The sequence below is a fragment of the Manis javanica genome, chromosome 11 (assembly GCF_040802235.1).
Source record: "Manis javanica isolate MJ-LG chromosome 11, MJ_LKY, whole genome shotgun sequence".
Classification (NCBI taxonomy): Eukaryota; Metazoa; Chordata; class Mammalia; order Pholidota; family Manidae; genus Manis; species Manis javanica.
Window position 1 is genome coordinate 62,682,451 of NC_133166.1, and position 16,426 is coordinate 62,698,876.

General features: G+C 35.8%; 1 protein-coding gene across 5 annotated transcripts in view; it reads left to right on the forward strand.

The window, feature by feature from the left end:
* The window catches only part of TTC17 (tetratricopeptide repeat domain 17), a 139,332-nt gene that overhangs the window by 40,719 nt on the left and 82,187 nt on the right, over positions 1–16,426 (forward strand). For all 5 annotated transcript variants that reach the window (XM_036996675.2, XM_036996676.2, XM_036996678.2 and 2 more), the window contains exons 12-16: positions 493–608; positions 765–930; positions 2,090–2,167; positions 2,303–2,527; positions 14,373–14,559. In XM_036996675.2, coding sequence (XP_036852570.1) covers positions 493–608; positions 765–930; positions 2,090–2,167; positions 2,303–2,527; positions 14,373–14,559 — 772 coding nt within the window. The remainder of the gene's footprint in view (positions 1–492; positions 609–764; positions 931–2,089; positions 2,168–2,302; positions 2,528–14,372; positions 14,560–16,426) is intronic.

Here is a 16,426-nt window from a genome sequence, read left to right on the forward strand (position 1 = left end):
ATAGGACAGAGTCCAGGCTTGGTTGATTCAGTGACCTAGTGATGTCATCAGTGACCCATTTCTTTCCCATTTTTCAGTTTGCCATTCACAGTCTTGGTTTTATCCTAAAGCTTATCTTTCTCGTGGTCTTGAGGTGAGAGTCAGCAGCAAGTGGAGCAACATGTTTTTTGTTCCTATGTGACCTAAGAGACTAAAATTGCCTTTTCTTTCCCAGAAGCCCCAAGCAGGCCTCTCTTTGTGTGTCTTTGGCTCTACTGACTTAGGCCTGTGTGACCCCAAACCAGTCCATGATAAAGCAGGTAGAATTACTGACTTAGACAAATAATCTTCAATAGAAGGAATATTTTAAAATCTACTACAGTGTCTACATCTGTTAAAATACTAAATTACTGTTCAGCTATCCTAGTATATTTATATTCTTTTAAAAGTTAATTTAGCATGTCGAAATACCGAATCCAAAGAAATTTATGAGAAACTTTTTTTCTTCATTAGGACAAACAGCACATTCTGTGGCCTAAAAGAGCGGACTGTGTAGAAAGCTATCCAAGAGTCCCTATTGGTGGGGAATTGCCAACATATTTTCTGCCTCCAGAAAACAAAGGACTCAGGCAAGTGCTGATGGATTTGGCAAGGCACTTGATGCTGCATGATTGTCATCTGGCAGTTCTTTGAGAGCACCAGCCTTGGACTTGAAAGGTTAAGTCTTTATCTTGCAGTCACCCAAACTTTGGAAATATGAATCTTGTTCCTTTTTCTTGTGCCAGGATCCACGAGCTCAACAGTGATGATTATTCTTCAGAGGAAGAGGCCCAAACCCCTGACTGTTCCATAACTGACTTCAGAAAAAGCCAGACTCTGTCCTACTTAGTCAAAGAATTAGAGGTCCGCATGGATCTGAAAGCCAAAATGCCAGATGACCATGCACGAAAAGTAAGGCTCCCTTAGGCTGGTGTTTATTGGCGTCCATTCTGGGTGACTTCACAAGCCTCTTCAGTGGAACAAAAATTTGAGAGAAGGCAGTTGTTGAGCTTTAAGTTATAAAATGAAAGATAGAGTTAAATAATTGGTGAAATCATTAAGAAGTCAGTCATGCTATTGACAGAGTGTGAGGAAAGTGTTCCACAGGGCTGCTACTTACGTCAACCACCTAAGTACTGTTCCTTTAACCGAGAGGGCCACAAAGATGAGTGACAGAACTCTGTTTACCTTATGGAGTCAATCAAATGGAAGTCATTCTGACCACTTCAATTTAGCTCTGCATCTTTCAAGCCTCCAGGAGTTTGTATAAATTGGAAGCTTTGAAGATTCTCTTTCCCTGGCCTTATCAACCCTGCTTTGGTCTTATATGAGATCCTTAGGAATTTGTATAGATTTGGTAACTACTTTATAAACATTATAAATAAGTTCTGTTATGCTTTTTTCTTTCCTATTAGTTATGTATAACTAGGAGTGTTTTATTTCTGAGTGTAAATTCTGTGTTATATACCATTCCATAGATACAAATGAAAAAATTACCTTTCTACAGAGAAAACAGACCATCACAACAACCTATTTTAGGACTATGAAGAGTTTTACCACTTATATTCAACAAACATTTACTGAGGCAAAAAATATTATGTACCAGGCACTGTTTGAAGTACAAGGATGTAAAGATAAATAGACTATGATCCCTACCTTAGAGTTGCTCATAGTTATATAAATCTGCAAGAATATAGATTAACTGAGGATCTGGTGCATTTTCAGATGGGCAAGATAGCAGATTTTTTTATATCAGTCCATTGTCTTTGGAGTAATTTCTCATTTGGTTCTGGACCCTTAGATTGACTTAAGTGGGATGTGGTAGAGCACCTTAAAAGTGTGTGGGGTATATGTCATTAACTTCTTTTACTTGAAATTAGGGCATACATGTGAGCAGGTTAACATCTGTTGATATATATCAATGACCTCATGTTATGTATATGATTATAAATACTTATTTAAATTAGCTGTTCCTGAGGTACTCAAGCAAAGACTGCTATCTATAGAAATTCTTTTCAAATGTCTTCCATGTTATTTTTAATTGAGTCAGTCTTCCTTTTGATGTTTTCAGATTTTGCTTTCCCGTATTAATAACTATACTATCCCAGAAGAAGAAATTGGTTCTTTCTTATTTCATGCTATTAATAAGGTGAGTCACCTACGTTACACATTTGAAATTTAAATGCTTAGTAATTGTAATTAAAAGTTAAAGTGATGTATTAAAAACACTTTTAAAACAAATACTGTATTCTTATATTAACTGAAGTATTTTGGGTTTTTTCAGCCAAATGCTCCTGTCTGGCTGATACTCAATGAAGCTGGACTCTACTGGAGAGCAGTAGGAAATAGCACTTTCGCTATTGCTTGTCTTCAGAGGGCTTTGAATTTGGCTCCACTTCAATTTCAGGACATTCCTCTTGTGAACTTGGCCAACCTTTTGATTCACTATGGCCTTCATCTTGATGCCACTAAGCTGCTACTTCAGGCTTTGGCCATCAATAGCTCTGAGGTAAGGTTTTACATTTCTTTGTAGCTCCATATGCTATGTTGAGGTGACTCAAATACAGAGCACAATTTGTATTTTTCTAGGAAGGGTATAAAAAAAACCTCATGTTTTGTTTTTCAGAGTAGAATTTGCATATTTTCAGAAAGCATAAAACAGATTTTGTTTTATGTTTGATGTGTTTGTTTATTTCAAATGAGTGAAATTTATAATTATACAATTTTTTTAGAAACATTTAAATAATAAAATAGCTGCTGAAAATATACTTCCACTTTTTTATGTCAGTCTGAAATATCTGGTTCCTTATCTTATTCATCACAGCATGCACACTGATTAATATTACACTGTTTTATAACTTTAATTTATAGATCTTCTACTAACCAAGCCAGAGCACAGTTTAAAAGTTATTTTGATAATAGACAGATGGATTGATATTCATGTCCTGAACCTCCCATGGAATTACATTACTGCTTTGTAATTAATTACTCTATTTCATAATTTCTAAGATGCCACTTCTTTTTCTTCTTATTTTAACATCTCTGAAATGACAATGCATGTTACAGCTAATGACATCTTCGGTTTGATGACATACAGTTACAATAAATGTAGTTACAAATAAATCTCTTTTATACCTGGTATCTAAATGTTCATAAGTTTTACATCCAAAGAAATTTTTAGAGGAAATGTGCATGAATGGTTTATGTTTATTTGAGGGATCCTGAAGTAATTTTTTAGGTATGGGAAGAAAATATCACCTTTTAAGAATTTCCTTTGAAATACACAAATCTACAACTGGATTTTAAGCAAAAGTTTACAATTGCTATAGTATACAACAAGCCAAGTTGCCATAGAAGCACATCAAATATTTATCAGATATTTACTATGTCAGGTTCAGGTACAGTGGGAACAAATGCAATATATAGGATGTGATGAAGTGGGCACCCAAGTGGAAGGCTAAACACAGCTGTATTCCCCTTGATACTTCTCATTGTTCACTTTCTACTGCCACCAGCTGAGGCAATTAGGAAGTATTCTTCTGAAGGAAAAAACAGCTCCTTTAGAGATTAGTTGCCTTTCTGTATTTGAAAAGTATACTAAAATTTCAGTTATTAAATACTGTGGCACTGCAACAAGAATAGGAAGATAAGTCAATGGATTAGGGTAGATGCCCCAGAATACCCCTTAGTCAGCATCTCACCCCCAACTGTCAACATTTGGAAATATTTTCTTATAAGCTTTTCTTCTATGCAAATATTTTGTAGTGTTACAAATCTGCTATACTGGTGATCTCTAAAATTTACTATTAAAAAATGTTATTACTATGTAGATGTAGTTCTTATAGCTGTTAATTTAATGGTTGTATAAAGGTTCCATGAATTGATGTATCACAGCTTACACCTCTGTTTTTGGATGTTGAGGTTGTTGACAGTGCTTAGCTATTACCTATATTTGTTTTCTGCATAAGTTCTTTTCTGTATTCTAGATAATCCTCTTAGGAAAGATTATTAGCAATAGAATTAATAAGTCACTAAGAGAATGAATATTTGGATGGCTTTGATACAAAAGCCAAACAATTCACCAAAAGATTTGGGCCAATATATTTTGCCATAATCAAGGTCTAAAAATACTCATTTCACCTGTATCTTCATCAGAATTGGGTTGTTGAAATAATTGCTAACTTTTATTTGTTGTTTACTAGAGCCAGGCATCATAATGAGCACCTCCCATATAATAACTCATTTAATCCTCACACCAATCCTATGAAGTAATCATTTGATAAAGAAACTCAAAGGAATTTACTAAAAGTCATAGAGCTTGAATTCGAACTCAAGGAGGTTGGCCGTAGAGCTCATAACTTTTTAGCTATATCACACTGCCTCTGAATTAACATTTGTAAAATAAGTTTACTTGTAAAAATGTCACTTCTCTGTTGTAAAAAAGTTCTTTTCTTTTAATTGTATTTTTTATTTTATTTTATTTTATTTTGTTATCATTAATCTACAGTTACATGAAGAGCATTATGTTTACTAGGCTCTCCCCTATACCAAGTCCCCCCCACAAACCCCATTACAGTCACTGTCCATCAGCATAGTAAGATGTTGTGGAATCACTACTTGTCTTCTCTGTGTTGCAAAGCCCTCCCCTTTCCCCCAGCCCCAACATTATACATGCTAATCATAATACCCCCTTTCTTCTTCCCCGCCCTTCTCCCTCCCTACCCTCCCATTCTCCCCAGTCTCTTTCCCTTTGGTAACTGTTAGTCCATTGTTGGGTTCTGTGATTCTGCTGCTGTTTTGTTCCTTCAGTTTTTCTTTTGTTCTTATACTCCACATATGAGTGAAATCATTTGGTATTTGTGTTTCTCTGCTGGGATATTTCACTGAGCGTAATACCCTCTAGCTCCATCCATGTTGTTGCAAATGGTAGGATTTGTCCTTTTCTTATGGCTGAATAATATTCCATTGAGTATATGTACTACATCTTCTTTATCCATTCATCTACTGATGGACACTCAGGTTGCTTCCATTTCTTGGCTATTGTAAATAGTGCTGCGATAAACATAGGGGTGCATCTGTCTTTTTCAAACCGGAGTGCTTCATCCTTAGGGTAAATTCATAGAAGTGGAATTCCTGGGTCAAATGGTAAGTCTATTTCGAGCATTTTGAGGAACCTCCATATTGCTTTCCACAATGGTTGAACTAATTTACATTCCCACCAGCAGTGTAGGAGGGTTCCCCTTTCTCCACAACCTCGCCAACATTTGTTATTGTTTGTCTTTTGGATGGTAGCCATCCTTACTGGTGTGAGGTGATATCTCATTGTGGTTTTAATTTGCATTTCTCTGATGACAAGCCATGTGGAGCATGTTTTCATGTGTCTGTTGGCCATCTGAATTTCTTCTTTAGAGAACTGTCTATTCAGCTCCTCTGCCCATTTTTTAATTGGATTATTTGCTTTTTGTTTGTTGAAGTGTGTCAGCTCTTTATATATTTTGGATGTCAATCCTTTATCAGATCTGTCATTTGTGAATATATTCTCCCATACTGTAGGGTACCTTTTTGTTCTATTGATGGTGTCCGTTGCTGTATAGAAGCTTTTCACCTTGATATACTCCCACTTGTTCATTTTTGCTTTTGTTTTCCTTGCCAGGGGAGATATATTCATGAAGAAGTCACTCATGTTTATGTCCAAGAGATTTTTGCCTATGTTTTTTTCCAAGAGTTGTATGGTTTCATGACTTACATTTAGGTCTTTGATCCATTTTGAATTCACTTTTGTGTATGGGGTTAGACAGTGATCCAGTTTCATTCTCTTACATGTAGCTGTACAGTTTTGCCAACACCAGCTGTTTAAGAGGCTGTCATTTCCCCATTGTATGTCCATGGCTCTTTTATGATATGTTAATTGACCGTATATGTTTGGGTTAATATGTGGACTCTGTTCTGTTCCACTGGTCTGTGGCTCTGTTCTTATGCCAGTACCAAATTGTCTTGATTACTATGGCTTTGTAGTAGAGCTTGAAGTTGGGGAGTGAGATCCCCGCCACTTTATTCTTCTTTCTCAGGATTGCTGTGGCTATTCAGGGTCTTTGGTGTTTCCATGTGAATTTTTGAACTATTTGTTCCAGTTTGTTGAAGAATGTTGTTGGTAATTTGATAGGGATTGCATCAAATCTGTATATTGCTTTGGGCAGGATGTCCATTTTGACAATATTATTTCTTCCTAGCCAAGAGCATGGGATGAGTTTGCATTTCTTAGAGTCCTCTTTAATTTCTCTTAAGAGTGTCTTATAGTTTTCAGGGTATAGGTCTTTCACTTCTTTGGTTAGGTTATTCCTAGGTATTTTATTCTTTTTGATGCAACTGTGAATGGAATTGTTTTCCTAATTTCTCTTTCTATTGGCTCATTGTTAGTGTATCGGAAAGCCACAGATTTCTGTGTGTTAATTTTACATCCTGCAACTTTACTGTATTCCAATATCAGTTCTTGTAGTTTTGGAGGGAGTCTTTAGGGTTTTTTATGTACAATATCATGTCATCTGCAAATAGTGACAGTTTAACTTCTTCTTTACCAATCTGGATTCTTTGTATTTCTTTGTTTTGTCTGATTGCCGTGACTAGGACCTCCAGTACTATGTTAAATAACAGTGGGGAGAGTGGGCATCCCTGTCTTGTTCCCGATCTCAGAGGAAAAGCTTTCAGCTTCTCGCTGTTCGGTATAATGTTGGCTGTGGGTTTATCATATATGGCCTTTTATTATGTTGAGGTGCTTGCCCTCGATACCCATTTTTCTGAGGGTTTTTATCATGAATGGATGTTGAATTTTGTCAAATGCTTTTTCAGCATCTATGGATGATCATGTGGTTTTTGTCCTTTTTTGTTGATGTGGTGGATGATGTTGATGGATTTTTGAATGTTGTACCATCCTTGCATCCCTGGGATGAATCCCACTTGGTCATGGTATATGATCCTTTTGATATATTTTTGAATTTGGTTTGCTAATATTTTATTGAGTATTTCTGCATCTACATTCATCAGGGATATTGGCCTGTAATTTTCTTTTCTGGTGGAGTCTTTGCCTGGTTTTGGTATTAGGGTGATGTTGGCTTCACAGAATGAGTTTGGGAGTATTCCCTCCTGTTCTATTTTTTGGAAAACTTTGAGGAGAACGGGTATTATGTCTTCTCTGTGTGTCTGATGAAATTCTGAGGTAAATCCTTCCGGTCCAGGGGTTTTGTTCTTGGGTAGTTTTTTGATTACCGTTTCAATTTCTTTGCTCGTAATTGGTTTGTTTAACTTTTGTGTTTCTTCCTTGGTCAATCTTGGAAGGTTGTATTTTTCTAGGAAGTTGTCCATTTCTTCTAGGTTTTCCAGCTTGTTAGCATATAGGTTTTCATACTATTCTCTAATAATTCTTTGTATTTCTTTGGGGCCCGTCATGATTTTTCCTCTCATTTCTGATTCTGTTGATGTGTGTTGATTCTCTTTTTCTCTTAAAAAGTCTGGCTAGAGGCTTATCTATTTTGTTTATTTTCTCAAAGAATCAGCTCTCGGTTTCATTGATTTTTTTCTATTGTTTTATTCTTCTCAATTTTGTTTATTTCTTCTCTGATCTTTATTATGTCCCTCCTTCTGCTGACTTTAGGCCTCATTTGTTCTTCTTTTGCCAATTTTGATAATTGTGACATTAGACTATTCATTTGGGTTTGTTCTTCCTTCTTTAAATATGCCTGGATTGCTGTATACTTTCCTCTTAAGACTGTTTTTGCTGCGTCCCACAGAAGTTGGGGCTTTGTGTTGTTGTTGTCATTCATTTCCGTATATTGCTGGATCTCCATTTTAATTTGGTCATTGATCCATTGATTATTTAGGAGCATGTTGTTAAGCCTCCATGTGTTTGTGAGCCTTTTTGCTTTCTTGGTACAATTTATTTCTAGTTTTATACCTTTGTGGTCTGAAAATTTGCTTGGTAGGATTTCAATCTTTTTGAATTTACTGAGGCTCTTTTTTGTGACCTAGTATGTGGTCTATTCTGGAGAATGTTCCATGTGCACTTGAGAAGAATGTGTATCCTGTTGCTTTTGGGTGTAGAGTTCTATAGATGTCTATTAGGTCCATCTGTTCTAGTGTGTTGTTCAGTGCCTCTGTGTCCTTGCTTATTTTCTGTCTGGTGGATCTGTCCTTTGGAGTGAATGGTGTGTTGAAGTCTCCTAAAATGAATGCATTGCATTCTGTTTCCTCCTTTAATTCTGTTAGTATTTGTTTCACATATGCTAGTGCTCCTGTGTTGGGTGCATATATATTTATAATGGTTATATCCTCTTGTACACAGAGGTTATATCCCTGTGTACACTGTACACAGTCCTCTTGTTGGACTGAGCCCTTTATCTTTATTTAATGTCCTTCTTTATCTCTTGTTACTTTCTTTGTTTTAAAGTCTATTTTGTCTGATACTAGTACTGCAACACCTGCTTTTTTCTCCGTATTGTTTGCATGAAATATCTTTTTCCATCCCCTGACTTTTAGTCTGTGCATTTCTTTGGGTTTGAGGTGAGTCTCTTGTAAGCAGCATATAGATGGGTCTTGTTTTTTTTAGCCATTCAGTGACTCTGTGTCTTTTCATTTGTGCATTCAGTCCATTTACATTTAGGGTGATTATCGATAGGTATGTACTTATTGCCATTTCAGGCTTTAGATTCGTGGTTACCAAAGGTTCCAGATTACTTTCCTTACTATCTAAGAGTCTATCTTAACTCACTTAGTATGCTGTTACAAACACAATCTAAAGTTCTTTTCTATTTCTCCTCCTTTTTCTTCCTCCTTCATTCTTTATGTATTAGGTATCAAATTCTGTACTTTTTGTCTAACCCTTGATTGACTTTGGGGATAGTCAATTTAATTTTGCATTTACCTCGCAATCAGCTGCTCCGCCCTCCCTACCGTGATTTTACTACCTCTGGTGACAGCTATCCAACCCTAGGAACACTTCCATCTATAGCAGTCCCTCCAAGATAGACTGCAGAGATGGTTTGTGGGAGGTAAACTCTCTCAGCTTTTGCTTATCTGGAAATTGTTTAATCCCTCCTTCAAATTTAAATGATAATCTCCTGGATAAAGTAATCTTGGTTCCAGGCCCTTCTGCTTCATGGCATTTAATACATCATGCCACTCCCTTCTGGCCTGTAAGGTTTCTGCTGAGACATCTGATGTTAGCCTGATGGGCTTTCCTTTATATGTGATCTTATTTCTGCCTCTGGCTGCTTTTAGCAGTCTGTCCTTATCCTTGACCTTTCCAATTTAATTACTATGTGTGTTGGTGTTGTCTTCCTTGGGTCCCTTGTGTTGGGGAATCTGTGGATCTCCATGGCCTGACAGACTATCTCCTTCCCCAGATTGGGGAAGTTTTCAGCAACTACCTCCTCAAAGACACTTTCTATCTTTTTCTCTCTCTCTTCTTCTGGTATCCCTATAATGCGAATATTGTTCTACTTGGATTGGTCACACAGTTCTTTCAATATTCTTTCATTTTTAGAGATCCTTTTTTCTCTCTGTGCCTCAGCTTCTTTGTATTCCTCTTCTCTAGTTTCTATTTCATTTATTATCTCCTCCACCATATCCAACCTGCTTTTAATACCCTCCATCGTGTTCTTTAATGATTGGATCTCTGACCTGAATTCATTCCTGAGTTCTTGGATGTCTTTCCATACCTCCATTAGGATGTTGATTATTTTTATTTTGAACTCCCTTTCAGGAAGAGTCACTAGGTCCATATCATTTAAATCTTTCTCAGGAGTTGTATTAACAATTTTACTCTGGACAAGGTTCGTTTGGCATTTCATGTTTGTATATGGCACCCTCTAGTGTCCAGAAGCTCTATTCTGGAGCTGCTGAACCCCTGAAGCAATGTCAGGGGTCGCAGGGGAGTGGTACTGGTGCCTGGGGGTAGGAAAGAGCTGTTGCCCACCTCCTGGCTGTTGTGCCTGTCTCCACTGCCTGAGCCAGTGGACTGGTCACACAGGTATAAGTTTTTGTCCCAGAGCAGCCAGATATGGATCCCTGCTTTCCACAAACAGCCAGAATCCCAGTGTCCCCAGGAACCCTGCCTGTATTAACTTTCCAACCCGGTAGTCATGCGAGTCTCATGAAAGCACCATGAAATGTAGGTTTGTGCTCCCAGCGCAGATATCCGGAGCTAGGTATTCAGCAGTCCCAAGCCTTCCACTCTCTCCCTGCTCTGTTTGTCTTCCTCCCGCCGGTGAGCTGGGGTGCAGGAGGGGCTCGGGTCCCGCGGAGCCACAGCTCTGGTACGTTACCCCGTTCGCTGAGGTCTGCTCTTTTCTACAGGTGTGTGCAGTCTGACGCATCCTCTTTCCTGTTGCTCTCTCAGGATTAGTTGCACCAATTAAATTTTCTAATTGTATCCAGTTTTAGGAGGAAGCCTCTGTCTCTCCTCTCACGCCGCCATCTTTAAATCCAATCTCCTTTAATTGTATTTTTAAAGTAAAAGTTTGAATGTACATTTTTGCTCATTTTGTTAGAATTTAGTGTTTTTTTCTTTTGTATGAACTGTATGTAATTAAGTCTTTAACTCCACCTGTCATATGTTAAAAATACTTTCTCTGCCTTTTTATCTTAGTTTTACAAAATTACCATTAAATTTGTCCATCTTTTCCCTTTTGATTTCTGTTACATATAAGGTATCCTCATAAGAAGTTGGAAAAAAACTGGTTCTATTTTGTGTTTGTTTTCTGTGACTTGTCTTTAAATAGTTGATGCTCAAGTATACAAAGATCTTTCCCTCCTTTGTCTTCTGTATGTTTTATAATTTTCGGTTTTACATTTAGGTCTGTGATCCATTTCAAGGTAAATTCTCTTTGTGATATGAGGTAGGGATCAAAGTTCATTATCCACATGGATATCCAGCGTTCCAGCACCATGTCTTTAGAATACCTATCACCTTTGCTCTGAACTCCATACTCATTTATCCAGCAGCTTATTCAACATTTAGACTTGGATGTCTAAAACACACTCTAAAACTAAGCTCCTTAACATTTTTCTAATTTGTTCTTCTCAGTCTACCTATTTAAGGAAATAGTAAAGCCAGTAGCTTAGGACGAAAACTTGGAGCCATCCTTCATATTTTTCTCCCCTCTCACGGCAAATTCAATCTATTAGCTAAACTTGCTGATTCTGTTTTCAAAATATACTCAGAATTTCACTATTTATCATCATCTCCACTGCAACTATTCCAAATCCCCATTATCTTTTATCTGAATTCAGTAGCCTCCTAACTAGCTTCTCTAACTTTGACCTTTGTCCCCCTATCATTTGTTCACAATATAGCAATCAGTAAACTCTCCTAAAAAGTCAGATGTTGTCATTTGTCTGGTCTAAGTTCTGCAATGGCTCTCCAGTAACTCACAGTAAAATACGAAAATTTATAAGCCTTCAGAAGGTCCTTTGTGACCTTGTTACTTTTCTGACCTCATCTCCATGAAATCATTCCTTTGCTCATTCTGTTCTAGCTTTATTTGCCTCCTGTGGTTCCTTGAACATGCTAGGCATGCTCCCACCTCAGGGCTTTTGCACTTCTATTCTCTGCTTGGAATACTTCACCCCACTACGATTCTTCATGGTTTGCTCCTTAATCTCCTTAATATCTTTTACAAATACTAACTTCTCAATAAGTCCTTCCCTTACTACTGTGTTTAGGGAATGGCAGTCCTTCCCCAGTCTAGTACCACTTATATCTCTTCCCTGCTTTACTTTTCTCCATCACATTCCTCATGCTCATGGGACACCCCCACAATTTTGTGATGCTACACTGCAAGGTCCACAAAGTCAGGAATTTATCTTTATTTTCTGCTGTAGTTGTCTAATGGAGTATCTAATAGAGTGTCTGAAACATTAATAAAAATTCAGTCATTATTTTCTAGATACACTGATAAAAATTCATCTTTTTTTCCAAAATGCTAACTGGTTTATCTGAATACAAAATATTTGCACAACCATCATTCTGGCCATATGATAGTCACACTTTGCTTCCTTATGTAACATATCAAGACATTTAGGAATGGAATTTAAGTATGGGATTTAATTTTGTATCTGGATGTGAGCCACTAAGTAATACCTTAAATGAAATCTGAGAACTACTTAGATTAAGCCTCTTTCATCTGGAATAGTTTGGCTTAGCTTAGCTTGGCTATAGTGAGACATTTCGGATGACCTAACAACCTGAGTCAAAAGCAAGTAGCTGAATAAAATCACTGGTATTTCTTTTCATAGGGATATATTGTGCAATTTGATAATAAAACATTCCTAGATCTTTTAAAATATCTTTAATGATTAAATAAGTGTAGAATAAATGGTTAATACACAAGCATATATAAAAATACTAATCATAGGTGTATTTCAGCTAAAACTAAATACTTTGATCTGCTTATAAAAACAAAATGTCAATAAACAATTGGAAAATAGAATATAACAACTATAATAACCTCAAAAAATTAACAGATACTTAGAAATCTAAAGGAAGATGTACAAGATTTCTATACTGATTACAAAACATTGCTGAGAAACATGATCTGAGTAAGTGGAGCTTTACATCATGTTCATGGATTAGAGGATTAATTTATTAGGACGTAAGTTTTCTCCAGTTGATTTATAGGTTCAGTTAAATCCCATACTCCCAGTGATTGCATGTATGTGTGTATGTAAATTGATAAGTTGATGGTGAAATTTACATGGAAATGGAACTAAAATAGTAGAACAGTTGGGGGGTGGAACAAGGGGGAGAACAGAAAAGAATTGGAAGGTTTAAATTACTAGATTTCAAAATTTGCGCTAATTAATTATGATATTGGCACAAGGACACTCAAATATATCAGTGGAACACAACAGAGAAATTAGAAATAGACCCCTGCATATATGGTCATGTGATTTATGACAAAGGCACACCTGTATTTCAGGGTTGGAAGGGACCTTTGGTTTTTCAATAAGTAGTGCTGGAATACTTGGATATCCCTGTGAGAAAAGAAATGAACCTTGACTCCTACCTTACATGATATACACAAAGTTAATTTGAGGTGACTCATGTATCAAAATGTGAAAGATGAAACAGTAAAGCTTCCTGGTGAAAACAGAGGAAGAAGTCTCCATGACCTTACAGTAGGCAAAGATTTCAAAAAGCATTAACAATAAAAGAAAAATATATGTAACTGAACCTTATTAAAATTAAGAATTCCTTTTTATCAAGATTCCATTAAGAGTAACAAATGCAAACCACAGACTGGGAGAAAATACTTGCAATAAGCAAAAGGCCCATATGTAGTATATATAAAGAACTCCTAAAAATCAGTAAGAAAAAGACAATCTTTTTTTTTAATGGGAAAAACAACAGGCAGATGACCAGTAAGCATGTGAAAAAATCATTACTAAACAAGGAATTGCAAATTAAAACCACCATGAGATACACTACGGCATCTCACTTTTAAGCTAAATTGATAAAACTGACAGTATCAAGGCATCCTCATACTTGCTGGCATGAGTGTAAATCTGTACATCCACTGTGGAAAACTGGTGGTGTCTCCTAAAACTAAATATATGCCTACCTTACAAGCCATTGCTAAAGTATATACGCAAGGAAAATGAATACCATGTCAATCAAAATACATTTGTAAGAATATTCATAGTAGCTTTATTTATAATAGCCAAAAACTGAAAACAGTCCAGATGCCTATCAGTAGGGGAATGGGTGAACAAACAGTATTTATATTCACATGATGGAACATTACCCATCAGTTTTCAAAAAATTAACTACTGAGACAGAAAAAAAACATATAGTTTCTTGAATCTTAGATATTATCTTGAGTTAAAGAACTTTCAGAAGGGTACAGTTTATATGTACTCAGAAGAGATCATGCTGTTTGACTCCTTTTGTATAAAGTTCAGGAACAGGCAGGGTTAATCTATGGTGACAGAAGTCACAACATCACAACAGATGTTGGAATTGGGTTGCCCAAATGAACCTCTTGGGGTATTAGAAAACTAAATATTTTATCTCTCAAGATGAGTGGTGGTTACAGGGATATATACATATATAAAAATTCACTTAGCTATACACTTAAGACTAGTGTACATTACACACTTTATTTATTTTAGTAAAAAGATGAAAAATAAATTCATGTTACATAGTTTAGAATTAGCTGATGTAAATAAAATGGACAGTTAACCACTAACTTTTATGAGGTAACCTAAAAAAAAGTCAAAAGGCATATACTGTAAAGGTTTTGTAACTCAGAAAATATTAATTCATTAACATTTTTCTGATTATTTTTTTCTTTTCTTTTCAGCCTCTGACCTTTTTGAGCCTGGGAAATGCTTACCTTGCCCTGAAGAATTTCAGTGGGGCACTTGAGGCCTTTAGACAAGCTTTGAAGTTAACTACCAAATGCCCAGAGTGTGAAAACAGCCTGAAGTTGATTCGCTGTATGCAGTTTTATCCTTTTCTGTACAACATCACCTCTTCTGTTTGCAGTGGTAAGCAGCTATTAAATGCTGGCAAAATAATGGGCTCAAAAAGGGTTCCTAGTCTCATCAGCAGAACACAGAAAATGATTTTCTCTATTTTTCCCAAGGATTTTACGTAACTGGTATAATTCTAGATACATAGAAAAGAAGTTAATTCATTACTTACTATATTAATACTTTAGGGTATTAGGCTTAATTCTTTCCCAGAGCCTTAGTTGAAAAAGACTGACTAAATAGTATTTCACTTTTTTCAGTGAGATGCTTTTATTATAAAATCCCTTGTTTTCTTTACCTGCTATCATCTCCCTCACCTCTCTTGATTTCTTTCTGTTATTGGGACGAAGGGTTTATATATATATATATATATATGACTTTTTTCTAAAAAGCCTTTTCTTTAGCATTCATTTTACATGCTTTTGCTTAGTATTTCAGTTTCTTGAGATTTGTTCTTATTTTATGCCATTCATATCAGAAAGGAAATTCAGTTGTCTTGAGCTTTTTCCCCAGAGTATAACTTCAGCTAGCCCAGGAAACTAATAACTTGGAATAGATCTTTCTCAAGGTTGTGATATCTGGTAGTCCAGACTGTCCCAAGAATATTATTGAATCAGATACAGTAACAGTAAAAGAAAATAGTTTGACTAGGGAAGAGAGAATACTTTTTTTAGTTCTTTCAGAAAGAGCTCATTAATTAATTTTTTTTTAATTTAGCCCTTCTTACATTGTAGTTAAACTACTTTAGAAAACAATCCAACATGTGCTATCACCTAAATAAGTACTCATACCCACTAACGGAAATGTATGCAATAACATTTTCTAGGTTTAAAAATTAATTGATACTACTGAATTTATTTCAATATGGAATTTTTCTTGGAGTGTTTTTGCTGTAGTTTCCACAGTAATCCTGTTCATTCATAATTGGTTTGCTGAGTTCAAGCTTTGAAAAGCTGCAACTTAAAAGAAATAAATACCTCTGTAGAAACCATGAACCTCTTATATTTGGAAACCTAAAGTTTGATCTACTCCAGTTATCTAAATGGTTGATTGAAAAAAGAAAAACCTCTGAATAATGATTAGCATTTCTGTACCTTCACATGATTCTGTCTTTTGCTTTTTCACTTTTGCAGTAATGAAATAAGCCTCATAAGTTGTCTTACTTATCTGACATACTGTCTTTCTGAATTTCTTATTATGACTGTACAAAAGTTTCAAGAGATCAACAAGGCTTATGATTCTTCTATAAAACAATCAAGGAATTCATCCTGGTTTTTATTAGATTAGAATTTAAGCTTCCCTTATCCACCCCTTTCTCAACCAAAGCCATTCTCTTATGAAATCTGTTTGAAAAGCTACCAATTTGAAAGCTTTTCAGATAAGCTTTCCAGGATCAAAAATAGTTTAAGTGCTCTTAGAAGATGTTTTCATAATAGTTTTTATGACCACTACTGTTAATCTTCAACAAATTATTTATTTAAAGATCCATATTCATTACTATTTTTATAGCAACTATAATATAGTATAATATTTTGGGTAGTATGAACTTAATGATAAGGTTGTAGGTAGTATGTTAACATCAGCAAGTATTCTATTGCTTTTCATCTATAATGGATTTCCCACACAGATTTTCAGTTTATGTCTCTTGGAATATCTGCACAGGTAACATACTCCTTTACCTTTCACTATTTATTCATTCAACTTAAAAACACATTATCACTATGCTTACAAAATTTTTCTACTTGTAAAGACTTTATAGCTAAAAAAATATGTCATTGAGTGCAAACTTCTTAGACAGTTCTTTGAAACTTTCATTAATCTTGAAATCATTCTATTGACTGGCATTTGTTAGGTGGTTCCTCTGTCCCTCTCCTTTGAATAG